The sequence below is a fragment of the Sinocyclocheilus grahami genome, unplaced genomic scaffold, assembly GCF_001515645.1.
Source record: "Sinocyclocheilus grahami isolate Dianchi unplaced genomic scaffold, SAMN03320097.WGS_v1.1 scaffold59.1, whole genome shotgun sequence".
Taxonomy (NCBI): domain Eukaryota; kingdom Metazoa; phylum Chordata; class Actinopteri; order Cypriniformes; family Cyprinidae; genus Sinocyclocheilus; species Sinocyclocheilus grahami.
In genome coordinates this window covers 1,230,308-1,253,360 of record NW_015505238.1, presented here as the reverse complement: position 1 = coordinate 1,253,360, position 23,053 = coordinate 1,230,308, and the positions used below count along the sequence as shown (strand labels likewise).

The following is a 23,053-nucleotide window of genomic DNA, read 5'->3' as shown; positions in this document are numbered from 1 at the left end:
AAGTATGTTAATTTACGGTACATGTACTCAATACTTGTTAGGGGCTCCTTAAGGTGCACAGTGTCATTCACACAAACACTAAACACCATCATGGTAACACACGATACTGAAATAATGCAGTAAACCTTCATTTAACAACATTAGATGTAAGATAATACCCTAATGTACACAGCTGATAAGGAAAAACTAAGAAACAGTTATTTCAACGAAAAAACTAAATATGAAGTGTCCACGACATTCTAATTTATTGAGATGCACCTGTATATATATATATATATATATAGAAAGGTGCACAGTGTCATTCACACAAACACTAAACACCATCATGGTAACACACGATACTGAAATAATGCAATAAACATTCATTTAACAACATTAGATGTAAGATAAAACACTAATGTACACAACTGATAAGGAAAAACAAAGAAGAAACAGTTATTTCAACGAAAAAACTAAATATGAAGTGTCATGCAGGGAATTCTGTGAGTGTCAATTTAGTTTTTCACTGTAAATTATACAATTACTTTTTCTTTTTGACTTCCAAAAACTGTAATTTTAACAGTATTTTACTGTAAAATTACATTAAATGTAATTACAGTTATTCACTGTATAGTATGGAAACTTACTGATAACCAATTAACAGGTTTTTACTGTAGCATTTTTAGTCTTTTACTGTTAAAATGACAATAATTTTTTACAGTGTAGCATAAAAATAAAAAAGCTAAATAAAGGGTTCAATCATCTGATCCTCATGTCTGCATTCCAGCGCTGACATCATTCTGTAGGTTTGCAGACGGACCTCTGTTGTCTCCACTACAGTAGCTCCACTTAATGACAGAGTAAAGCATGACACAATGAACACTACAAATATTGACTGAAATAAAGCTGACTTCTTTTACCTGTTCATGTAGATATTACTCAATCGGCTCCTGTACACACAGGTCAATCTGAGAGTCGCACCTGTTATTACTCTGACAATGTGAAGGTAGCCTATGTGATAGACCCGATTCCAGAATCAAATCACTGAGGATGCTCTAGCCTTAACTGCACATCAATTGGCCTACATGACAAATTTGCCCCGTCCACTGTTATTGTTATCACCATGTCAGTCATTGCAATTTGTAGAGTGAATCCCACATTTATGCGGATGACACTCCCGAAAATAAACAGCATGTGTGTGGATGTTGGCCATCTTATTAGCATGAAAAACTCAATTTTATTCAAATTCTGAATGAATTATTTACTGCTAGCCAAAAAAGCAAGCAAAGAGCATTCACTTTATAATCACTAGAAAGCTCATTTCAGTTTATTCACAATGTCACAAAGTTACGCTACAACTAATTAATCTCTCTACTACCTCGCACAATGAATATTATTTACATCATGTCTACACCTTGGTCTACACGAGCGGATTCTGACTAACTTACTGTAAACACTTCTGATTGGCCATTGCAGTAAAGAAATCAACAGTTATGACTGTGATTGGCTACGTTGCTCAACGCTGCGTTGGAAATAGAAACCGTTAAAGCTTTCCTGATTGCAAACACAAAGACGCATTGGAGCGTTTGCAAAATCTGCTTAGCACCCCCGTAGAACCAGGCCTGCAAATTCAATGACTCTTTTTATCCACAGAACTCAAGTTTTTAATAAGCGTGTTGTAGTTCGGTTATTTTGGTCTGGATCAAAAACGTAAATTACACATACACGGAGATCGGCAGACGGTGGTTGGGACGCCTGTACCGAATTGTACTCAACAAAAAAGAATACGTTGCCTCATAATAATAACTTATTTTAAAAAAACAAAGTAATATTTTCAGCCAACTTGAGTTGTAGCTCTGGAATCAATTAATATTATCTCTTTATGTTATTAAATCCACAGCTATACTACACGCTAAACTTATTTAGCATGTATACTTAAAGGGATAGTTCACTCAAAAATGAACATTTACTCATACACATCCTAGGTGTATATGACATTCTTCTTTCAGACGCATACAATCGGAGTTACATTAAATAATGTGCAGGCTAATCCATACTTTATAATGAGAGTGGATGGTAGCCCAAAATTTGAAGTCCAAAAAATTGCACCCATCCATTATAAAAGAAGTCCACACGGCTCCGGGGGGTTAATAAAGGACTTCTGAAGCAACGCGATGGGTTTGTGTAAGAAAAATATCCATATTTACAACTTTATAAACCTTAATCTCTAGCTTCCGCTAACTGTCATACGCTCCATCACGAGAGAGTGGCATCCAGCGGATGACGTAAGCGTAGAATAAGCTCTGGTGAGAATATGATAGTCTCGCGAGAAATAAGTTTTGTTTACAGCAAAGGAAAACCAGTGTCCTCTTGGCTTATATCGAAATCCTCCAACATTTTTCTTTACAAATCCTCATTTTGTACTACTAATTCGTGACCGGTGTTTTGTTTTGCTCTCTCCTCTGTGCTTCCACGTTCGTCACTGCGTTTGCCTATGTGCTACATCATCCGCTGGACACCACGCTCTCGTGAATGAGCATACGACAGTTAGCAGAAGCTAGAGATTTAGGTTTATAAAGTTGTAAAAAGTTCATTTCAACATTTACTCCCCTTATCCAGTTCTATGCAAAGCATGCTGGGAACGAAAAATCCACTATCGAATTCCGAAGGTTAACAAGAAAATTTCATTATTTTATTACAGCTTTTTTTTTTTTTTTTAAGAAATTCATTTAACACAGAAATTTGAGTTTCAATTACACAAAATATTTAGTGAATGTAATGAATATAACATCATGTCAGGTGAACTGAACAAAAAGGTTGCAACTTAAAAGGTTTAATTAAATCAATAAATTCCAATTTTGTAAATTGTAACCATGCATTTATTTAAGTTGTGGTAATGGGCAACACAGCTCTTATGACAAGAAGAATCAAGCAAGTATGCTTGAGCATTCTGTCTTTTTTGAGCATTCTGTCTTTGGTCCATACTGGGTTCATATATCAGTCAAACTGTACCAAAGTTTGTTTGGGAGTGGACCAAGATCCACCTTTTCATGGGTTCTTGAGCCGCTTTTATGTGCACACTAATGTTCAGATGGCAAAGTTCACACTTATTCAAATATAGCGCACTAACAGAGCAATTGCACCAGAGTAGACAGTTCATTTTAAACCAGACCTGCTAAGTATGAACACAACCTTAGTCTCAATGAAAAAAAAGCAAATTCTTACAAATCAACAATAACTGCAGTCATTTATTGCCATCTTAAAACCGCATTTTAATCAGGAAATCATCGAAGACATTATTTATATTTATATTTAATAGGAAATTGCAGTAATTAATTCCTCTACAGTTTATGCCATGAAAACATAATTTATAGTCCAAATGTTTGACAATAAAGGCAGCTACTACAAGTACTAGTGTGTGACATGCAGTCCAAAATTTGCAAAGATCCAAAATGTATACAAACCTCAAATTCTATATTTAAATGTGGTTCAATCACGATGACTTTCACAGTTCAACAGTAAAAGTCATAAAGGGGTCATAATGTTTTGAGAGAGAAAGTATGCATGTAAGAGACATCAAGAGAAAGAAGAGGTGAATTCAAGGCCAATGTGAACTATCTTGGCACTTTTGGCAGAAGGGAGGTAGGTCGCGGGTTTCCATCCTGTACACAATGCTTAAGGCCGCTATGTTACCCATTAGACTGGGGCGAGGGGCTGAGACCAAGACCTTTCCTATGTTCCTGACATGGAATGTCCCGAGCAATATAAGAAGGACGGATAGTTCCCTAAAATACACAGATCTTTTTCTAGTCAGAAAACAATAAAAGCAATAAACAAACTGCAACTGGCATGCTAAGGCACAGGAGTGAGCATTTCAATATTGTTATTGGCAGGCACTAACTGTTAAGATAATAAGTCCATCCATGACAAAGAGAAAAGCGAGCAGAGGATTTGGTCAGAGAATTTTACCATTGTTAAATTCACACACCCCAGTAAGGACACATTTAGGAGTAAGGCATTATTGACAGGAATGGTTCATGTCAGTAAATACATATAAATATGATACATTATATATATAAACACCTTTATATACATGCAGGTACTATTTAAAAATTCCTGATGTCATAAGACAACTGAGGCACTGTACAAATATGAGACCCTTTGCACTTGTAGTGAGGAATCAAGGAGCTAGTGTGTCTGCATTTCCCATGGAAACATGCTGTACATATACTTAAGGAAAGTGAGGGATAGAGAGATATGCTGTAGGTGTGTCTGCTCTCTCTCTCTCAGTCTCTCAAGTGCACTCAGTGTTTTCCTGACTCCTTTAACAGCTTCTGAAATACATGGCAGAAAACACAAACGGGAAACCTTATGAAAAAGTGCACATGTGTAATGTGAATAGATGAAAGCTAAAACAAAGATGACAATAATGAAATCAATAATCTTATTTTCATAATAAACATCCCTGGTGTCATTTTGAATGATTTAACAATGTATATTATTTAAAGCAAAAAATATATAAATAAATAAAACATGCACTATCATTCAGAAGTTTGGGGCTGGTAAGATTTTTTTTTATGTATTTGAAAGAAGTCTCTTAAGCTCATCAAGGTTGCATTTTTGTTGATCAAAAATACAGTAAAACAGTCATCTTGTGAAATATGATTTCAATTTAAAATAACTGTTTTCTATTTTAATATATTTTAAAATGTAATTTATTCTTGTGATGGCAAAGCTGAACTGTCAGCAGCCATTACTCCCGTCTTCAGTGTCACATGATCCTTCAGAAATCATTTTAATATGCAGCTTTCTAGCTCAAATAGCATTTCTTGTTATCAATGTTTAAAATAATCAATGTTTAATAATAATAAATACTTTATTTTAGCATTCTTTGATTAATAGAAAGTTTAAAAGAATAACGTACAATGTACAATTTTTGTAACATTATAAATGTTTTACTGTCACTTTTGATCAATTTAATGCATCCTTGCTGAATAAAAAATTTTTTTTTTTTAATCCCAAAATTCTGAATGGCAGTTCAAAATAAAAATGCCCTCTGACCTCTGAAATATTTTGTGCCGAAAGGGGAAATTCAATTTAATGAATCATAATTTTTTTACAAACCAATCAAATCCCAAAGGGAAAAAGCATATAAAAAAGAATATTTTGTTGTCATATTACAGTACATAAGTTAAATGCAGCAATTGATGTTTGTGATGTTGTCTTTACATTTTCAGTATTTGATCATCTCTAACTGTCCACAGAGGCTGAAATTATAATATTGAAATATTGACAGTCAACTGTGACCCTGGAGCACAAAACTATAAGGATATGACTATAAGTGTCAATTTTGTGAAATTGAGATTTATACATCATCTAAAAGCTGAACAGATAAGCTTTCCATTGATGTATGGTTTGTTAGGATAGGACAATATTTGTCCGAGATACAACTATTTGAAAATCTGGAATCTGAGGGTGCAAAAAATAAAAATAAATAATCAAAATATTGAGAAAATTGCCTTTAAAGTTGTCCAAATGAAGTCCTTAGCAATGCATATGATTTTTGGCATAAAAGAAAAATTTATAATTTTGACCCATACAATGTATTGTTAGTTATCGCTACAAATATACCTGTGCTACTTATGACTGCTTTTGTGGTCCAGGGTCACAAATGTGTAAAAAGTAAGGCTTGGTAACTACTTGTCAGTCCTACCAAAATAGCCTTGGCTTGTCAGGCTACTCCCCTGCACCCAAGACTATATGGCCACATGTTTGTTAGAGCCCAACCTGAAGAACAACATAAGCAACATATTAATGATAACAATCAATATGATAAAGGAGGAAAAATCCATTTGATGCCAACCAAAAAATGGCCTTACGCTCCTTCTTCTCTCAGTAGTGCCAAGAACTTGTTAACTCTGTATTCCAAAGGCATCTGAAAAATAATATAGAAAAATACCCACAGGAGAGGTGAAAAATGAAGAATAAAAGTGAAATCAGAAAATAAATAAAAAATCTTTGTTAATTACACTGCTGTAAATTCTTTGCAAGCCCCCTTTTCTGGAAAGTTCTGAGATGTTGAAAAGACAAAAACCTTGTCAGCTATGTAAAGCCTGGAGGGTTCGGAGGGGCCCTGAGTTTGTCTGTGAGGAGTTGGGCGGCAGTAAATGGCAGTCGGGAAGGGGAAGTGACAAGACTAGTGATAAATCCAGCAGGCTGGCGTACCTGTGTCACCCAGGCCAGGAAGAGTGATAGACAACCCAGTCCTCATCCCCTTGCATACTATTGTTATTTGATGATGTTCTGAGTGAAATTTACATGAAGTAAAAATAAATCATCCCAGATTATTTTTATTGTACGATTCATTTCCTTATGCTTTAATGAATTGTCTAAGGAAAGATTAATTAAGGAGCTGCACAGGTTTAATCTTAGTCCTGAACTAAATTGTGCGGTTAACTTTCCTTTATAGACTAGAATGTGATTTAAGGACAGAGTAGAGCTCTGAGGAGGGAGATGGCACCAAGGAGGAAAATTAATGAAGGTGTATGCAATAACTTAGCTTTTCAATTGCCTGGGGCTGTTGGAGAAGTGGAAATTACTGAAAGAATAGAGGGAATGGAAGGAAAACGCAGTGCGGCTGTGTGCAGCATGTCCCGGCAGACTCTGTCTCATTCCTCTCTGAGGGGAAGCACTCAGCGCTGCCACATTACTGCATACCACACCAATTACACAGCATCCAGCACAAACACCACAAAAACTAACAAACATGACTATAATTCTCATTAAACAAGACCAGCAATAATCTATAACTATAATAGCTTAAAAAAAGAACCGGAATCTTTTTTAAAATACAGGTTTTCAAAAGACTCAACATTGGCATAATAAAGCACAACAGTGACTGGCCAGTTTTTCAGTGGCCTTGGTTCCAGAAGTATTTTTCCTATTATTTTTTTCTCCACAGGGATTTCAAAAATGTCTTCAATAAAGAGTTCTAACCAACTTTGTCTGAGGTGGATCACATCATCACAAACACTGAAGTAAAAAAAAAAAAGTATTTTATATAAAGCTGTTTTCTATTTTAATATATTTATAAATGTATGTTATTCCTGTGATGGCAAAGCTGAATTTTCAGCTGTCACATGATCATTCAGAAATCATTCTAATTAGGGATGCACTAGTGGCTGCAGGACACTATAGTTCATTTATGTAAGTGAGGATAGCAAAATAAAGTAAACTGTGACAAATCATACCCAAAAATTCTTCATACAGTGGACTACCAGTAAAATTGATACAAGTTTGGGACCAAAAATTATTCAGACCGAGCCTGGGGAAAAACTGAATTTGAGGTTTGCATGAAGCTGGGTGACAGCATGCCCAGGAGACTACAGGCTGTCATTGAGGCTAAGGGTTGCCCGACTAAGTATTGATAGTTGTGTAAATACTGTCATACTAACAGCTGTCTAATTTTTGGTTGATTTTAATCTATTACATACCTTTCTATCAAAGTTATGACATTATCAAGCTGAATTTGTTCTGACACAGTTTAACTCCGAGTTCTTGTCATATTTTATTACCATTTTCTAAACTATAGCGAATAAACTGTGATAATATGAGAAATGTTTAAGGTGTCTAAATAAATTTTGGTTTAACTGTATCTATTTGATAAATGAAGTTAACCAACTAACATTATACATACCCTTTTAGATTTTTGAATAAAATTTTTGAATAGATCTATTTTTTTATATTTAATAATATATAATTTTAACAGTATTAAGGCATTAAGCAGCTAACATTATTGCAGGATTTTTGAGAACAGTCTATTTTGGCAGGGAAAGTGAAAGGCTTCAATCAACTCCAGAAGCGGGCCATGCACACCAAATTACATGCAGATGAGGAATATGGAGTTCTGTTTATTTGTGCGTGTCGAGAGAGAAGGCGCATCTGGAGGGGCTTGTTTTCATTACGATGCCATAAAGTAATTGAATTTGGCATTGACTCAAGCCGCAGATGATTTCGCAGGAAAAGCTGTGACTCAGAGAGTCATCTAGACAAGCCGCAGGGTGAAAAGGTCATTCAGCATCTCACCTGCAGTGACATCTCAATGAGCATCTGCAGCTTCTTAATGCCGAGCCACACCGTTTGTCCTTTCACCTGTTTTGCGATAGTTGCTCGCTCTTCTTCCTGGAAGCCCCCGAGAAGCTGAACCACACAGAAGAAAACAAACAGTCGGTTGTAGCCTAACAGTCAAAAACTATGGTCAGAATTTGAAATGTACATTTAGTTCACCCAGAAATGAAAATTCTATCATCATTTCCTCACCTTCATGCCATTCCAAACCCATATGAACTAATTTCTTCTGTGGAACATAAAAGATTCTTGAAAAATGTTTCAAATATTTTTGCACATACAATAAAATCAATGGGGTCCAAAACAACACTGAACCCCCATTGACTTTCACGTTGTGGAAAAGTGCAAAGAAAGCAACTCATACAGGTGGGAGATTTAGGATGACAGAACTGACATTTTTGGGTGAACTATCCCTGAGATTTGCATACATCATAGAACCATAGCTCCATTTTTTCTTCAAGAAACTTGTTTTTCTGCCCCTCAAACCTATCATAGTGCCCCCAATACATCTGTGGACACCTACGTCATACTTTAAAATGCATGAAAGTTTTACATTATATTGTAAAATATTGAAGTTTCGGGCACACTTTATTTTAAGGTCCAATTCTCGCTATTAATTAACTACTAACTATGAATTTTGCCTCAATAAACTCCTAATTTGCTGCTTATTAATAGTAAGGTAGTTGTTAAGTTTAGGTATTGGGTAGGATTAGGGATGTAGAATATGGTCATGGAGAATATGTGCTTTATAAGCATTAATAAACAGCCAATATGCAAGTAATATGCATGCTTATAAGCAACTAGTTAATAGAGAGAATTGGTCCCTATACTAAAGTGTTACCAAAGTTTCTTAGTTTCAAATGATAATACTATAGATTTACGGTTCGTTATCTGCAAATAAATTATTTTCTCATGAAAGTGATCATGACAACAGCCTGAAATAACAGTAAGAAAAATCTATTTTTAAATGGAAAAGAATATTGAACCTTTATAAGAAAATATAATGTTTTATGTTTTGCACCATATTTGATACATTAGGCTTGTATGGCCCATATATTGATATAGTGAGTATATGGAGCTTAAAATAAAAAACACCGCAATTCTATTCAGAGGCTCAAGCCTGTATTGTAAATCAATAAGCTTTTTATAAAAGTACACACAATTTTCATAAAATACATATAAACAAATATAGTTGTCACTCTATCACTTTATATCTCCTGATATCTTCTCTTAGCAAGACATAAGCCATTTAAATGCTTAATTTTATAATCAAAGCTTTGTAGTTTCAATTTTAGGGGTGAAACATATAATGCAATGCAATTATGTACTAATAAATATTCCTCAAAAGCCTGTTATATTTTTTTTTTAAAAAGGATAATAAAATTAACCTAAGTTGCTTCATTCAGTAAATGTTCATCTTGAAATGTTAATTACAATATACAGGTTATTATTACATTTACTTTACAAAAATCATTACATTCATCATTTACAAAATTCACAGCTCATGTACCATAACCTATATATTTTTACAATTATACTAAATGGCCTTTAACTTGCTGAATTAGTATTAACTATCACTCAGATGACAGAAGTCATGTGGTAGATTATGTACAACAGGTTTTTCAGAAAGTTTTAATAATGTTGATAATGTAGATCACTAGGCTTTATAAAGTTAAGTGTCCAAAACCATTTGGGGCAACTGCACACCTACTGCACACCTCTTTTATCTATTGAACTCTTTGCGTTTCTAAGAGCCTCACCTCCAGGGCCTCCATGAGATGTTCTCCTCTAGAGATGTTAGGGATGTGAATTGTAGTGCTGAAAGAGTCCAACATGCCCATCTCCTGCAGAACATCCTTCCGGCTAGTTGTGCCAAGAATCAGCAACTTACGACCCTGAAGTGTAAATACAAGCAACCGTGTAAAATGATTTTGTTTACAATTTATGGTAATACTTTTTAACACTGAAGGTCAAAATTTCTCACTGAAGAACTTTCGAGATGTGCTACTACAGCTGTGCTATGGTGCTATCTACGTGAAGTAAAGAGGTGGGCCATTCCCAGAGGCCCCAGCGAGCAGAGGGGATTATGGGTCGCCCCCCTGTGGCGCCCAGTATATGCTAGTGCATGCAGATGAGGTGCCACACAGGCAGCAGGCCTGCCAGGTCTCGGCTCTCTCACAAACCCTTTCTATCAACTCACCCAAGACCCGACTCCCTGCTGAGTGCTGCTCTATACAGTCCTGATCTGGAGGAACAGACCCTCAGCTATTCAAAACACCTTACAAACACAGCACAACACCTATTCCTGCCCAACATACACACCAAGCAAGAAGACACAACAGTAGCTTGTTGGGGGACCTGTACGCTATGAAAAACTTTCAAAGTTTTCAAATGGAGCCAAAATATAAATGTAGATTTTGGTTACTGGTTCAAGTTCAAAGAACATTCAAAGAATGTTTAAATCACATTTGTGACTGCTTAGAAAAGAGACAGGATGTTTTTTCTCAATTAAATTTGAGGTGTCTTGTGTCCATAATACAAATGGTGTGGTACAAGTTACATACCAAAGTTTAACCAAAGCTTCTCAAACATTTGGGGTGACCACAGACTCAAAACTTGAAGGAAACATGCTCACCAAGGCTGCATTTATTACATCAAAAAGACAGTAAATACAGTAACATCGTGAAATATTATTATAAGTTAAAATAACCGTTTTCTATTTGAATATATTTTAAAATGTGATGTCAAAGCATCATTACTCCAGTATTCGGTGTCACATGATCCTTCAGAAATCATTCTAATATGCTGATTTGGCATTTATGGATAATTTCTTATTATGATCACAGTTGAAAATGGTTGTGCCGTTTCATATTTTTATGGAAACCATCATACATTTTTCAGGATTCTTTGATGAATCAAACGTTTTAATTTGAAATAGATTTTTTTATATTATAAATGTCTTCAATGTCACTTGATCAGTTTAACGCCTTCTTGCTGAATAAAAATAGAAGAATGCTGTTCCCTCAGTGTTTGTGTGTACATGTGTGCAATGTATGTGTGCAACTGTAACTTGTCAAGCTATAAGTTACTCATAAATTTACAGTTAGTATTTGTGGAATCATCAAATCTTAAACACTGTTATATAATTAAAGGTACAGTGCATTTCAGAGTGAAGTGCAGCACTGTGTTCATTTCACGATCCAGTGTTTTCAGTGTCTCAGAACGGCTTTGTTCACAGTAAATGTCTAAACAAATTCAAGTTTTTCTATGCTTAATTTAAGAGAGAGAACAGAGATTTTTTACTCACTAAAATGCATGTTTGCTTGTGTGAACCAGAGAAGAAGAGCAGGGAAGAATGCTGTTCCCTCAGTGTTTGTGTGTACATGTGTGCAATGTATGTGTGCAACTGTAACTTGTCAAGCTATAAGTTACTCATAAATTTACAGTTAGTATTTGTGGAATCATCAAATCTTAAACACGGTTATATAATTAAATAAATATAGGTACAGTGCATTTCAGAGTGAAGTGCAGCACTGTGTTCATTACACGATCCAGTGTTTTCAGTGTCTCAGAACGGCTTTGTTCACAGTAAATGTCTAAACAAATTCAAGTTTTTCTATGCTTAATTTAAGAGAGAGAACAGAGATTTTTTACTCACTAAAAAGGAAATGTAACATTGTAAAGTGTTAACAATGTTTGTGTGTAAGACTTGCCTTCTAAAAGCACAGTTACTAGCGGTGTGCGTTCACTGTTCTTGGTCTGTTGCACCAAAAGGTCTCCATCTCCCAGTATATCAGACACACCATTGCTCCATTTCACAATTCCGTTCATGATGTAACTAGAGTAATCCTCCTGATTAGAGCCAAAAGCCTTTACAGAAACAAAAACAGAGAGAACTGCATTAAATATTAAAGCATTTTTATATTTTTCTTTTACAATTCAGTCTCAGGTGGCCCATTCACAGTGTAGAATGCACAAAATAATTCACCAAACATCTAACATAAGTCTAAGTGGGCGGTTTTTGGCCAAAATGAACTCCAATGTGGACCAGACTTAATGCCGATAGTGAAGTTTGGCTGCATGAGATCTAATCAGGGGATTTGGATTCAACATATTATGCAAACTGAATACACAATAATGGAGAGTGGACTTACAGGCTTGATGTCATTATTCAGAGAGGCCATGAAGTCACTCCTGCTGACTTGCAGCATCTGAGCCTTTTCAGTGTCCACCTCCACCTGAGTAGTGGCCTACAGGAGCACAAACACACAGATTGATCCTCAAACTCATCCACTTAATCAAAATTAAAAGGTCTAGAAGCAAGAGAAAGACAGACCTATTACACCTGCATAAGCTCCATCAAATATGGGAGCATTACGTGTCAACACCATCAAATATGGGCATGTGTGAGCTGCTAACACACACACACACACACACACTTTGTCTAGCTACACAAAGATATCCATAGGCTTCTAAAATGCTTCTAAAAACTTGTTTTCATATAAAGCAAGATTGAATTTGATTACAATTCACTACCTCAAGCATTGAAACAATCTTTTCTTATATTCACATAAAAACCACAGCATTTTGATGGTATTCAAATGTGTAACGCAACATTGCTGTAATCTGATGTAAACTGCATTTTATTTGTATAATCAACCAATTTTTGAGAGAAATTCCAACCAGAGTTCAGAACTGATTTTGTTTAAATCAACCATAATTAGTTATGGCAGTGGTGGTGCATTGTGGATGAGATGATGAGATCAGACCTTGATGTGACAGTTCATGGCAGTCGACTGGGCTGCTCGCACAAGCCCTTCCAGCTCTGCTCCGCTGTAGTTCTTGGTCTCAACAGCAAGCTCCTTTATGTCAACATCTTTGGCCAGCATGTTTGCCTGACTCATTTTTGCAGTGTGGATATTCAGGATCTGAACACGGCCTGTCTCGTCAGGCAAACCTGGAGAAGGATGATTAGACAACTAGTTGTTTCAGAAACCTTGAATATGTGACCTATTAAAAAGAGTCATTCCGTTCTCACCAATCTCCATTTTGACTTCCAGTCTACCCGGCCTCAAGAGGGCGTCATCGATCAGGTCAGGCCTGTTGGTCATTCCTTAAAACACACAGTACGATTTCATAATGAAAACAAAGCCAAATCAACGAACAAAACATGAAGCGTTGTCATTCTTTATGCTGGCTGATTCCACAGGAAGTTCTCACCAATGACCAGGATGTTGTTGAGCTGGTCTACGCCATCGATCTTAGACAGTAGCTGGTTGACTACAGTGTCGTGGACCCCAGTGCTGCCTGCCATGCTGCCACGTTGTTTACAGATGGCATCAATTTCATCAAATATGATGATGTGCAGTCCACTGTTGGCCCCCAACTTCAAAAGGCAAAAAAGAGACAGAAAAGGATTGCAACAGGGCACCCATAATTTCAAAATTGTCAAATGAAAGTTCACTTGTAATATTAATTTAGAATTTTTTTGGGGGGGGGGTTTATTTTTGGTGTTTTTGCCTTTATTATGTAAGGACAGTATATAGTCATGAAGTGAAGTGGGAGAGAGAGGGGGGTGAAAGGTCCGCAAACCAGGACTCGAACTTGGGATGCCCAAAGCGCAACTGCGCTATATGGCTAACAGTGCCAATATATATTATTGTTAAAGGTTGTGACTTTAAAATGACAAATTAAAAGAAGTGTTTGTTTTTTTTACATTAAAAGTATTTAAAAGGTATTTATTAAAAGCACTTATTACACTAATAAATGAAAGTAATAAGTAAGTAATATACTATTATAATATGTATCAATGATTTGAATTATCTTATATTTGAAAATTTTCAGTTTTCATTTTAGTTGACGTTTTAGTGCTTGTCAGTACTATTTTTATATATATATATATATTTCTATTTACTTTTTATTTAAATTTTACTTCAATTTGACTGATTTTAGTATTTAAACGTAAACTTAGGTAAAAGTGCATTTATTTTAGTTAGTTGCCAAGAACTTGTGAACATTTCTACATTTTAATTTAACTCAAGTGTTTAAAAGTTTTTCATTAAATATTTATATTAATTAGAATATTTATCTTTTATTTTATTACAGCTTTATTTAAAATAATGAAAACATTTTTTGAATAGTTTTAGCTTGTTTTAGGTAACAGTAAAACCACAGAATAGAATAGAATAGCATTTAAAAATTTTAATTTTTGTAATAGTTTTAGTTTGTTTTAGGTAACAGTAAAACCACAGAACAGCACAGAAAATAACAGAATGTAATTTAGTAGCAGAATAAATAGCCTTAAAGAAAAATAAGAAGTCAGGTTAAATGACAAGCCTAAAAACTCTATTTTGTTTTGATGTCCTCTTAAAAACTTGCGCGCATAGTTCTCTTGAGCTCCCTGCTTAAATGCCAGGTTGGTGAATGGACTGTGACTGTATAAACTCTGTGACAATGGCCCACAATTAAGAGTTATCTTCTTCATCTGGGAGGCTGTCAGAGGCTAGGTCGTAACATTTAGCACAGATGGGAGGCCAGGATGAGTGTGCGTGGCCTCCCGTGAGTCAGGGTGAGGGGTTAGAGATAGCCCAACACTCTCACATTAAGAGGTGACGAGTGAGCTCTTCAACGTCATGTAGTCACACTGTCTACCAACACAACATCACACTCAAGCACGGCCAGAACCAGCAGTTCACTGCCAACACTCTTGACGCATCACCCTTGAGAAAAAAAGCAAACTATGATCATGTTTCTAAGCAAATACTAGGCCATTTACAGTAATTCAGTAAGTATATTTCAGCAATTTGGAGTTATTTGTAGAGCTTCTGGAGGGCCCAAAACTGGGAACAGCATCCTTCGTACAAACCTAAGTTTGCACGCTATGACTTTTTTTTTTGACTGTTGACAGAGCAACCTTTCTTTAAAGTGTCAAATAGCGGTGGGTTCCGTCACAGAGCCAGATGAATGTAAGGTTGTGCAAAACGTCTGTATGGCCTTTCTAAGATAACAGTGATTTGTGAAGTGCATGAAAGAATGGAGGTTTTTCATAATTTGCATTCAATCTCTTTTCCCTGCATCCTCTTTTTTCCTGCTTTCTTACCCTCTTCTGTTCTTCCTCTGCATCAGCAAACAGCTTTCTGATGTTGGCCTCTGACTCGCCCACATATTTGTTCAGAATCTCTGGCCCGTTGACCACCTTCGGCTCTCTGGCATTCAGCATCTTACCAATCTGACGCGCCATCAGGGTTTTACCACAGCCGGGCGGCCCAAACAACAAGATCCCCTTCACGTGTTTACAGCCTGTGGAAAGAGTCAAAACCGGAGGGTATGAAACATAAGACATTACAAAATGGTATAAGCATCAATGACAAACTGTATAAGAGTGTTCACAATAAATAAAAGGAAAAGTCTTTTAAGAAACGAGTTTAAAACATGCCCAACTCATATCATGTTGTATAACCAAGTAAAAAGACAACACATTTTTTCCTTACACCTTGAATACAGCTAAACACACACAACTTACTCCGTTTACTTTTTGCTAAATAAACACATTGTTGTTCAAGTTTTTTTTTTATCTCATGCTCACCAAATCTGCATTTATTTGATCAAAATATCATTACAATAAAAAAAAAAACGCTTTTCTGTTTTAATTAAGCATGACAAAGCTGTATTTTTAAAAGCTATTCCTCCAGTCTTCAGTGTCACACGATCCTTCAGAAATCATTCTAATATGCTGATCAGTGCTGACAGTACTGTTTAATATTTTTAAACAGTTCAAAAGAACAGCATTTACTTGAAATAGAAATCACTGGTAACAGTAAAAATGCATTTACTGTGACTTTTTATCAATTTAATACATCCTTGCGGAGTAAAAAAAATAAAAAGCTAAACCCATATATAAAGCACACACAAAAAGAATGGCTAAGTGTCTAATACATCTGCTTTCAAAGTAGCACAGGGGTCTTTTTTGATGAGCAATGGCATTTCTCAGACAAGAGCCCTGTTTTTGGTTAACAACATCTGCTGGCTGCCATTTGGAAAGAGCGGGAAGGCTGGAGATAACCAGCAGGCCTGAGATGAGAATCAGTATGGCCATTTACTCCTGATGACAGACTCAGGCTAAGGGAGGGCAGGCTTCCTGACTTTTCACAGAGGAGAAAAACAAGGCTGTGGCTGGGCAGACCGAAATGACCTTTAGCTGGTGGGAGTTTTGGGAGAAACTGGGTGTATTGGTGTAAACTCCACCCAAGCGCTGTCAGACAATAAAATACTCAGACACACACCCGCACCTTCCTTCAGCACCTGGGCTCCAAAACCAACCTCAATTAGGCACTCACCTTTGCGCTATCAAGACCCGCCATCTCATTAGAGCAACCAGCTGCCCGAGCCAGAGGCCGACTCCTGCAGCCATCACACCACAAAGGTCATCTCTCACTCTCTCTCACACACTGCACTCCGAAGGCTGTCTGTGTACGTGTGTATGAGTGCATGATCAAGTCATCTGGCAGCTTACAGGAATACACCCTTCATAACCATTCATTTTCAATGCAAAACAACAAAGTTCACAGTTTCAGATTGTTCAGATGAAGTCTGTAGAGGACAATGCTTTAAAGAAAACCTCATTTGAAACGTACAAAAAACTATACTAGGTGCTGACAGGGTGTTGGAGGCGGTTGCTATGCTGTTGCTGGATGATTACTAGGGTATTCTGGGTTTCTTCAAACTCCTAAATCTTAAAAATGAGCAACAGTAATAATAACGCTTGACTTAGCACATTTAAACATTCTTGTGCAAAGTTTGGCAAGATCAGAATGGTATAAAATGATAATTAAACTACAAACTAAGTGTTAACAGTTATGGATAAACCAACTGAAACCACATGTACGCAAAAACCACACACTCCTGGTGGCCTTAGAAAAAAATGGATTGTGTTAAGCTGAAATATTTAGTTACAATTATTAGAAATTTAACAACTAAGCAACACAAGAAATAAGTCATTCTTGTTTCAGAGTAACAAAACGTTATAGTGCAACAGTAGGTATAGCTGCTTTATGAGAGGTCCAAAACACAATCAAATGTACTCTAGGTAAAAAAAAAAAGGTTTTAATCGAAGGTCTTGATGTGTGTATGCCACAACTGCATCAGTGCAGGTTATGTTGTGGGGAAAGTCCTCATATAGAGATGGTTTGGCTGTGTATTATGCTAATATTTCACCATTGACATGCGCTTCCTCATTTAGGAATGAGCACCTGTTGAGAATCTGTACGAAATTCAGTGTGAGAACATTTTTTTGCACACAAGTAAGAACACTTGTTCACAATTATTGGCAAAAGACACCCAGTGTCTAAAAGCTGAGAACTGAATGTAGACAGCAGTTTCAACTGAAAATGATTATAATGTTTTCGCTGCAGGAGTCAATCTGATGGGAATGTGTCTGCTGGATAGCATCTTTAACAATTGTTTATCTGTATAAAGGCTGAATATAAATCATAAACACACAATCAGACTGCAGTCTGAGGATATAATTCAAACTAGGCTTTTTGACCGCAAGCCAGAGGCAAAGGAGAAGGATAAGGATGTTTTTTTTCTAACAGAGCAATTCTCTCATTTATGGTTAGGATGAGGTGCTGGGAGGGTCTGAAAACTGTCTGTCCAAACGCTTATATATTTTGGCTTTGTCCTCTGTGTTTCATGTCGCCCACAAAATGCTGTGCCTCTGTCTCACTGGCCATTTAAATAGAGAGGGATGTGGTTGGAGAAGAAAAAAGAGGAGATTTGTCTTTCCAAGAGAGAAACAAGCAAGCTAAGAAAAGAAGTTAGTCGCTTATAAAGTGAGTAGCTGTACAGATTTCACTTCAAAGTGCCAGAGTGAGAGAAGAAACTCACCCATCTGCTCCACTATATCTGGAGGAAAGACTCGCGAGGCGAAGGCCCGGCGGAAGATGTCTGAGAACTCCTTGTCCAGGCCTCCGATGCCCATTCGCTCAAAGTTCCAGTCTGGGTTGATGATGGACTGCCGAGAACCTCTGGTCTTTGCTTTTCCTGGAGAAAAATGACCAAAAACAGACCGCTGAGGAACACTAAAGAAATTACATATTTATATTGAATTTTTCAAGGTTATACCACTTGTCAAATATTCAGATATGTATAAAACATTTGAGTAGAGGTGACACTTAAGTGAGGTAGCTGAAGTCAAACCACACATGTGTTCTGACTGCTGTCTAGTGGTGCAGTTTGGTTGTTACACTATTTGAAGCATATGAATTGAATTGAAGCGAAGCCACTGATTGAGACACTGGATATAACTGAAATATAACTGAAATAAAAGTTTATGGATTAATCTGTTACACACATGCTTTAACTTTTGTTCGCAAAATGTGTTTTTCATTTCCTATCACTCAATCTAGTTTAAAGCCCCGTTCACACCAAGAACGATAACTATAAAGATGACTATATTAGCGTACAGCGAACGATATCGTCTGTGTATTCTAAGTGCACGCGCGTCTGCCGCTTTAAATTCTCGAGCTCGTTATAGCAGGATGGATTCTGATTGGCTGTCAATGTTTCTATCGTTCATCAGCTCGAAAAAAATCGTTCTGAAAATTATTCCAACGATATCGTTTCTCTGTGCCTTTATCGTTATAGTTGTAGTGTGGACTCAGCTATTCTTTAATATTGAGAACGATTTTTATAACTATATCTTTATCGTTATCTTTATAGTTATCGTGCTTGGTGTGAACGGGCCTTAACACCATGTCTGTCAAATATTAATTACAAATTTGAAAATCTAGTATGTGATTAAGAATGAATTGCCAATACAGGATGCTTTAAAAAAAATTCAAGCTCCATCTCATCCATGTCAGCAGCATAAAAAAAGAAAAAAAAGAATGTAATCAAGTTCAACCTCAAGTTGGTCCAAAAATGTAACAAATATATCAATGGGAAAGAAAACCTATGTTTTGAGGGATAAATATAAGATTTGTGGCAAACTTTTAAACTGTTCTTAAAAAGGTGCAAAGACTAAAAATAGAGGTGGTAGTGAATGTTAATGTAAAGCAATGAAACGTTTTTTCTTTCGGTTACATGGAAATGAATGTGTGCAGTTAAAATGTTAACTGACTTAACTCATTTTGTAATTCTAATCATTCTAAACAAGAATAAATGGTATATTTGGAAAAATAAAAATAAAAAAACATTCCAGTGATGATTGAACAATGTGCTAACACAAAGTCCTGCAAGTAAAAGCATGTGACATGTTTCACCCCAACTCACAAGAATTAGTGACCTATCAAGTTAGCAGCAACTAATGATAAAGACTATTTATAAGCAGCAGCTGACAATATTGGATTAACCATGACAGGTCCTTAGGTTAATAAGTCTAGACTAAACACTGAACTAAATACTGTAGGTACCGTATTAGGAAGTATTCTGAAGACTCATACACATATTGCATATGTCAGAGCCACAATGGTGGTGTGTGTTCACAAGTTAAACACTAACCAATCAAATTTAGAGACGAGCTCTCCGATTTCTCAAAAATCACCTGACTGTTGCCATGCAACAGTCCAATCTCAATCTGAAAAAGACAAATAGAGACAAACCATATTAAAGCCATATCTCTTTTAACACATTGATAGGTATGGTTTGATAGTAAGCAATAAAAAGCTACCTTCCGTTTTTTGCTAGAGCTTTGCTCGCCTCTAAGGATGCTGGGATCCATGGCCTCGATATCTTTGATGAGCAGTGCAAAGAGCTTATCACAGTAGCTGAAGACAAACTGCCAGGAAGACAATACAGGTTTAACTATACTTCATTAAGTTTGGGTATGACATTCACTTCGTAAGCGCTTTGCTGGCTCACCTGCTGGCCCATGCTAAAGGCCTGTGCGGAAAAAAACTGGATAAACTCAATCGCCATTTTATCAGAGTCGTATGGGTTGCTGTCAACACTCTTCTTCTGGAGGAAGTCGATCTCTAGCGTCATGGTTCCCACGTACTGTCTCGACGGGTCAAAGTTGTAGACACTCACTGCAAACAAGACACCAGAGGGAAGCGTACAATAAGAAAATTGTCACTGTTGAAATGTACTATAGTTGTTAGTCAGGGTAGACAACATATTTAATATGATGTGAATGAAAACAAGACTTGGTGTGAAATGTGCCTTTCCAAAACAATTTAATAGGACAAAATCAGAAACTTGCAGCAATACTACTCCAAAGAAATGTCAACTTACACTACTGTTCAAAAGTTTGGCATCAGAAAAATTGTTGTTGTCTAATACTTCTATTCTTCTATCACCAAAGACACAAACAAATTCAAATACATTTTTGAACTTTCCATTCATCAAAGAATCCTGAAATATACCACGATTTCCACAAAAATATTAAGCAAAGCAAATGTTTCAACATTAATAATGAGAAGGAATTCTTCCTGAAAACCAAATCGGCATATCAGAATGATTTCTGAAGGATCATGTCATACTAATGGCTGCTGAAAATTCAGCTTTGCAGTCAGAAATAAATGATATACTAATTACTAATTATTAATATATATCAAATTAGTAAACAGTCATTTAAAAATGTAATTTATTTATTTATATTTTTACAATATTACTTTTTAATATATTTATAATAAATGCAGCTGTGGTGAGCACAAGAGAAAAAAAAATCTTTCCAACCCCAAACTTTTAAACAATAGGGTACATGCGGTTTTTTGCGAACTTATCTACATTTGCATATTTCTTGGGGTGACTTAAATATTCATTTAAGCTAAATTAATTGACAATGGTTTCAAATGAAAACAGATTTTTCAGAAATTAAATTCTTGACTAACTGGCTAAAAAGAATTCAAAAAAGTAATTATTTTTCACTAGTTCCATCTATTGTTCTTCCATCTCTCCAATCCGACCAAATTGTTATCACACAACATAATAATCAATAAACACACAGCAAATGCAGGGAACAAACTAACTAAGTTATTCCACTATTAATCTGCAGCCAATCAAACTAGTTTTTATGTGAAACGGTACACATACCTTCCACATCCTGGTTTAGAGAGAGTCCAGCCCATTTCCTCTATGACACAGAGAGCATATCAATGAATTTCTATTATCTTGCATTTAGTATATTACAGGCCACACAATTATTATAAAGTTATTATTTGTAAGATCCTACTGCTAAAAGCAATGCAATATATTTTTACAACTTTCTCTTGATAGATGGTCTTACTGTAAAGCACACTAATAACTAAATGTGTACCAAAGTAGTGTCTCCAGTAGTGTTTCATTTCTTGGTCTCATGTTGATAAAATATCACATCATGCCAAAAATAAGACCACTGTGAGAAAGTTACTATAGTACCTGAGAAGTCTTTCTGCTGTCATGTTAACAGATGAAGGAGAAGCAGGCAAAAACAATGCAAGACATTAAGAAATAAGCATGCTGACAACAACAACAGTACATCTTGTACATCTGCATACTAATGCAGTTCACAAAGTAGACGGCAAAAAGGTGGTTACACAAAGACATTTTCAGAGAATACTGTGTGTCATGGGACATTAGAAAAGCCTGTTTAATGATGACACAAAACGTGTACCTGAGGTAGACTGAAGGCAATAGTTCCTGGCACCACGCTTGAGTGGGTTTTCACCGTGAACACAAACTTCTGAGTGGGTGTGGTTTTAATGCTCAATTGTCTATAAATAACAAAATAAAAAACAAGAAAGAAAAGAAATTTATTTGACATTTGCATTCAGACAGTATGTGTTTAAATATAATAACATCTCTCGTTTCTGATTCATTATTACACATCAAATACTCACTGCCCAGATTTAAAGTCCTTCTCACTTGCAACCACACAATTTGTGAGAGACAGTTCATCTGTCGGGCATCTCGCTGCTTGCATCAGCTGTACAGGAAAGAAGAAAAAAGCAAGAAAAGCACAGAAGTGATACCAAAATCATAAACGCTGAAATTTTAGCCTGGATATACAATACTAGTCAAGAGCTCAAACACAATTACTCATTTTCAATTATTATTTTCCAGAAGCCACATTTGTCTAGATCAGGGGTCTTTACATTTTTTTTAGGCCAAGGACCCCCCTCTCCCTCTCTCTAAATATTATATATATATAGAGAGAGAGAGAGATAAATACATACACACAGTTGTGCTCATAAATTTACATGCCCCTCACAGAATACGCAAAATGTTAATAATTTTTACAAAATAAGATAGATCATGAAAATTGCATGTTATTGTTTATTTAATACTGTCCTGAATAAGCTATTTCACATAACAGATGTTTATATATTCTCCACAAGACAAAATGTTTATATATTCTCCCCATTCAAAAGTTTACATACCCTTAAATCTTAATACTATGTGTCATTCATTTCCTGGATGATCCACGACTGTTTTTCTGTGTTGTGATAGTTGTTCATGAGTCCCTTGTTGGTCCTGAGCAGTTCAACTGCCTGCTGTTCTTCAGAAAAATCCTCCAGCTCCTGCACATTCTTTGGTTTTCTAGCATCTTCTGCATATTTGAACCCTTTCCAACAATGACTGTATGATTTTGAGATCCATATTTTCACACTGAGGACAACTGAGGGACTCATACACAACTATTACAAAAGGCAGAAACATTTACTGACGCTCCAGAAGGCAACAAAATGCATTAAGAGCCGGGGATGTAAACTTTTGAACAGGATGATGATGTGTATTTGTCTTATGTTTAAAGATCATATTTTTTTTCATTCAGTAATGCACTTAAGAAGCTACATAATTACTTACATTTTTCCCAGAATACAAAATAAGTACAATTTACCCTGATCATTACATTCAAAAAGTTTACACCCCCCGGCTCTTAATGCATTGTGTGGCCTTCTTGAGCATCAGTAATTGTGTTCACCTTAACTAGGCCTAATAGTTATGAATGTGTCCCTCAATTGCCCTG

At 36.0% G+C, this 23,053-nt stretch overlaps 1 protein-coding gene across 1 annotated transcript in view; it reads right to left on the bottom strand.

Moving 5' to 3' along the window:
* Nucleotides 1-2,859: 2,859 nt before the first annotated feature.
* LOC107584403 (vesicle-fusing ATPase-like) overlaps nucleotides 2,860-23,053 on the bottom strand; it is a 29,978-nt gene continuing 9,784 nt past the window's right edge. The window contains exons 2-19 of the mRNA XM_016271005.1: nucleotides 21,924-22,009; nucleotides 21,698-21,797; nucleotides 21,139-21,178; nucleotides 19,966-20,132; nucleotides 19,775-19,882; nucleotides 19,606-19,681; nucleotides 17,992-18,147; nucleotides 15,206-15,405; nucleotides 13,327-13,492; nucleotides 13,145-13,219; nucleotides 12,876-13,063; nucleotides 12,261-12,356; nucleotides 11,782-11,976; nucleotides 9,867-10,001; nucleotides 8,065-8,178; nucleotides 5,859-5,914; nucleotides 5,693-5,766; nucleotides 2,860-4,313 (exon numbers count right to left, since the gene is read on the bottom strand). Of these exons, the coding sequence (XP_016126491.1) occupies nucleotides 5,736-5,766; nucleotides 5,859-5,914; nucleotides 8,065-8,178; nucleotides 9,867-10,001; nucleotides 11,782-11,976; nucleotides 12,261-12,356; nucleotides 12,876-13,063; nucleotides 13,145-13,219; nucleotides 13,327-13,492; nucleotides 15,206-15,405; nucleotides 17,992-18,147; nucleotides 19,606-19,681; nucleotides 19,775-19,882; nucleotides 19,966-20,132; nucleotides 21,139-21,178; nucleotides 21,698-21,797; nucleotides 21,924-22,009 (1,989 nt within the window). The 3' untranslated portion in view covers nucleotides 2,860-4,313; nucleotides 5,693-5,735. The remainder of the gene's footprint in view (nucleotides 4,314-5,692; nucleotides 5,767-5,858; nucleotides 5,915-8,064; nucleotides 8,179-9,866; nucleotides 10,002-11,781; nucleotides 11,977-12,260; nucleotides 12,357-12,875; nucleotides 13,064-13,144; nucleotides 13,220-13,326; nucleotides 13,493-15,205; nucleotides 15,406-17,991; nucleotides 18,148-19,605; nucleotides 19,682-19,774; nucleotides 19,883-19,965; nucleotides 20,133-21,138; nucleotides 21,179-21,697; nucleotides 21,798-21,923; nucleotides 22,010-23,053) is intronic.